Source organism: Raphanus sativus, chromosome 6 (genome assembly GCF_000801105.2).
Source record: "Raphanus sativus cultivar WK10039 chromosome 6, ASM80110v3, whole genome shotgun sequence".
NCBI lineage: Eukaryota > Viridiplantae > Streptophyta > Magnoliopsida > Brassicales > Brassicaceae > Raphanus > Raphanus sativus.
The window spans coordinates 724,008-727,170 of record NC_079516.1 but is presented as its reverse complement, the minus strand read 5'-3'; the positions used below and the strand labels follow the sequence as shown (position 1 = coordinate 727,170).

The window sequence follows — 3,163 nt, the reverse complement described above, 5'->3', positions numbered from 1 at the left end:
GTTAAGTTGACATATATTATCGGCCAAGACAGTTATGATCCTTCCTAACATGCTTGATAAAATATTTTCACAATAGATATACTTTCTCTATTTTGAAACCTATGGATACAACTGTATAAATCGAATGTTCTACGGAATAAATTGCCTACCATATTTATATTTTCTTGCAAATGCTATAACTAATATATCAATTTGTAATACCATAATAACTCATATTTATCTATTTTTTTAGTTTTAGTTCAGAAAAATTATTTTCTAGATATTTTATACATAAATCTAATTACACTAATTTTGGATTTGTTTATATGAAATCTAATAAATATCAATCATATAATTTACTGTAGAATGCAAAAAAATACTCGATGTAATTAAATACATTGTTATTTCTCAAAATGTTATATTAGTACCCATATTATAAATCATTAGTATAAACAAAGATGAAAATTGAAATTGAAACTCGCTCAGTCAAGCGGTCAAAATCTACTAACTTGTTTATTTCTATGTAATACCATATCGGTTATTTATTAATACAAGCTTCCCATATCGATTATTTATTCGGTTTGAAAGCAACCAACGAATCTCTGGCTTCAATCTTCCTCACATGCTTCGCATATTTTACTTTCTTTTATTTAACTCACATAAAGTTTTTTCTCAAATTTTACAATTTCATTTATTTATCTTAAATACCCCACATCCGATTCAGCTTTGTAACTGTATATAAATGGTTAGTGAGTGTGAGAGATACACAACTCGCAACTTATTATACTACTAAACATCTCTCAACTTTTCTCCACCAGCAACAAATGGCTCGACTTTTCATTTTTCTAAACATTTTCTTCGTTTTAACCGCAGTCACCACATCTCTGACTAAACACAAGCCAAAGCAAAAGCCTCGTGCTTTTGCTATTCCGATCTTGAAAGACACTATATCCGGTCTCTACTACACCAACATGACCGTCGGGAAGCCACCACTCAACGTTAACCTAGTCCTAGACGTTACTGCCTCAGCCTTATACTTCAACTGCCGCGAGCTCGGCTATAACTCAACCACCTATACCCCTGTCCTCTGTGGGTCCCGTGGCTGCGCACAAACTAAAGATCGTTGCACCACTTGCTTCGGCCCCTTCGGACCTACCTGCAGAAACGACACGTGTATATCTGGCGTCGAATCCGACTTAGCCTTCACCCCAACCGTCAATTATCTAGTCAACGACGATTTGATGATCCTACGCGACACGTCACCATCAGCTCACTTAGCACCCATCCCGCTGAGAGCAAGTTTCGCTTGCGTAGGCGATGGCTTTCAAGCCTATACAAAGCTTCCGTACGGTTCTAACGGCGGTCTCGGACTCGGTAATACCTCGACGTCTTTCGTCAACGCCATCGTCTCTTCTTACAAGATTCCCTTTAAAGTCGCTCTTTGTTTACCTTCCAAGCCCGGAAATAACTATTCCGGGGCTGTTTACATCGGTGGCAGCCCCTATGTGCTGCCACCGAACCGTAAAGACGTGACGGGATTATTGGTTTCCACCCCTCTTACTCGGTTCGCGCTTCATGGCGGGGAGAGTGTTAGCTATCACATAGATGTCAAATCTATCAAAGTCAACGGAAAAAGAATCTCTTTTAATAAAAAAAATAATTGACGGTTGGGAAGGTGCAAGGATCAGTTCTAGCTTGATTCCTTACGGTCTCTTGGAGACTTCCATTTACAAATCTCTTGTCAAAGCTTTCGCGGGGAAAGCCAAGAAGCGAAAAGCCGTGGCTCCCTTCACTGACTGCTTTAGCTACAAAAGTTTTGGAGGAAAGTCTCTGTTGGATAAAGAGATTCCCGTGATCAGTCTGGTGATGGGGGGAGGAGCCAAGTGGAATATCTATGGCCCTGACTCGCTTGTGAAGGTAAAGAAAACCGTTGTGTGTCTAGCGTTTATCGATGCTGGAGTTGGTGTGAGATTTCCGGTTGAGATTGGAGGATATCAAGTAGAAGATAACCTAATCGAGTTCGATCTTGAGGCTTCAAAGTTTTCATTCACTTCTTCGCTTTTGCTTCACAACACTTCGTGTAGTCGTCCACTATGTTGAGTTCATTGTTACTTTTTTTCTATTTTCCACAAAAAAAAACCACCATCTTGTTAATAAAATAACTCGGCAAAAGATTCTCCTATAAAATAAAAGAGAATTTATAAGTCGTCCTACTCAAAATTTTACCCTTAGACTCGAATGGCAATACGCGGAACAACTGCAAGACAAGTGTGGTACGATTGTAATAGTAAAGATTTTTGTTACTATTCACAGCGGTACGGTGCAGGCCAGGTTAGTCATCATTCGGAGCCATAAGATCATTAACTCTAATTGTTCATTTTACTTTGATAATAGTGTGGCTTTCTTGTAAGGAAACCTAAATTTTTAAAGAACTTTAGTTAATGTTTATTTTTTTCAAATTTAAATACATCCGAAAGTCAAGCTAGGAATTCTAGAGTAGTTTATTTAAAGCTTCAAAGCTGTGAATTTTTTTGAAAAGCATACGCTGGGTCTATACTAATTTACTACCACTGGAGACTAGACCAATGGTGCTTCTTTTTTACACTATTTCGGTTAGCTACAGTAAATATAATTTCTTTAAAAAGAATTTGGTCTGTCCAACAGCTGCCTCCAGTTCAACTCCGTGGATACAAAGTCGATCACTGACCAAATCGCAAAGCTCATGAAACTGGCCACTCTAAACTAAAAAGAATAGAAGTTGAGCTACTGGCTGTATATATCTAACCTGCTGGTGCAATTACAATGTGTTTGCTCTTATTTTGTGATGAAAAATTAAGTATCTATTTATATCAACGGTTTCATAAATTTCTGGTTGTTCAAGATTATTTTTGGGCCTCATGGCATTTCCATTATAATAACTCTTCGTTATTAATATACTTACTGCTACTAAAACTAATATTTCATCTTTTCATGAAAAGGATTTCATTATTGTTTTAAAAATAACTGATTGTATAATATATCCTACACATAAAACTAATTTTATTCTGAAAATCAGAAATAACTAGCTAAATTACTATACAAATACAAATATTTTTTTTCATATACGCGTAAATTTATTTAAAAACTACTTAGTATGAAACGGAAGGAAAATTAACTTCATATTTTATTTAACCTGCTGGTGCAA

The 3,163-nt window shown here is 36.4% G+C and overlaps 1 protein-coding gene across 1 annotated transcript; it reads left to right on the top strand.

Annotated features, from left to right (window-relative positions):
- Window positions 1–803: 803 nt before the first annotated feature.
- On the top strand, window positions 804–2,079 carry LOC130496794 (probable aspartic proteinase GIP2). The gene is made up of 2 exons (XM_056989268.1): window positions 804–1,566; window positions 1,655–2,079. The coding sequence occupies exons 1-2, from the start codon at window positions 804–806 to the stop codon at window positions 2,077–2,079; spliced, it is 1,188 nt and encodes a 395-aa protein (XP_056845248.1).
- Window positions 2,080–3,163: the final 1,084 nt, after the last annotated feature.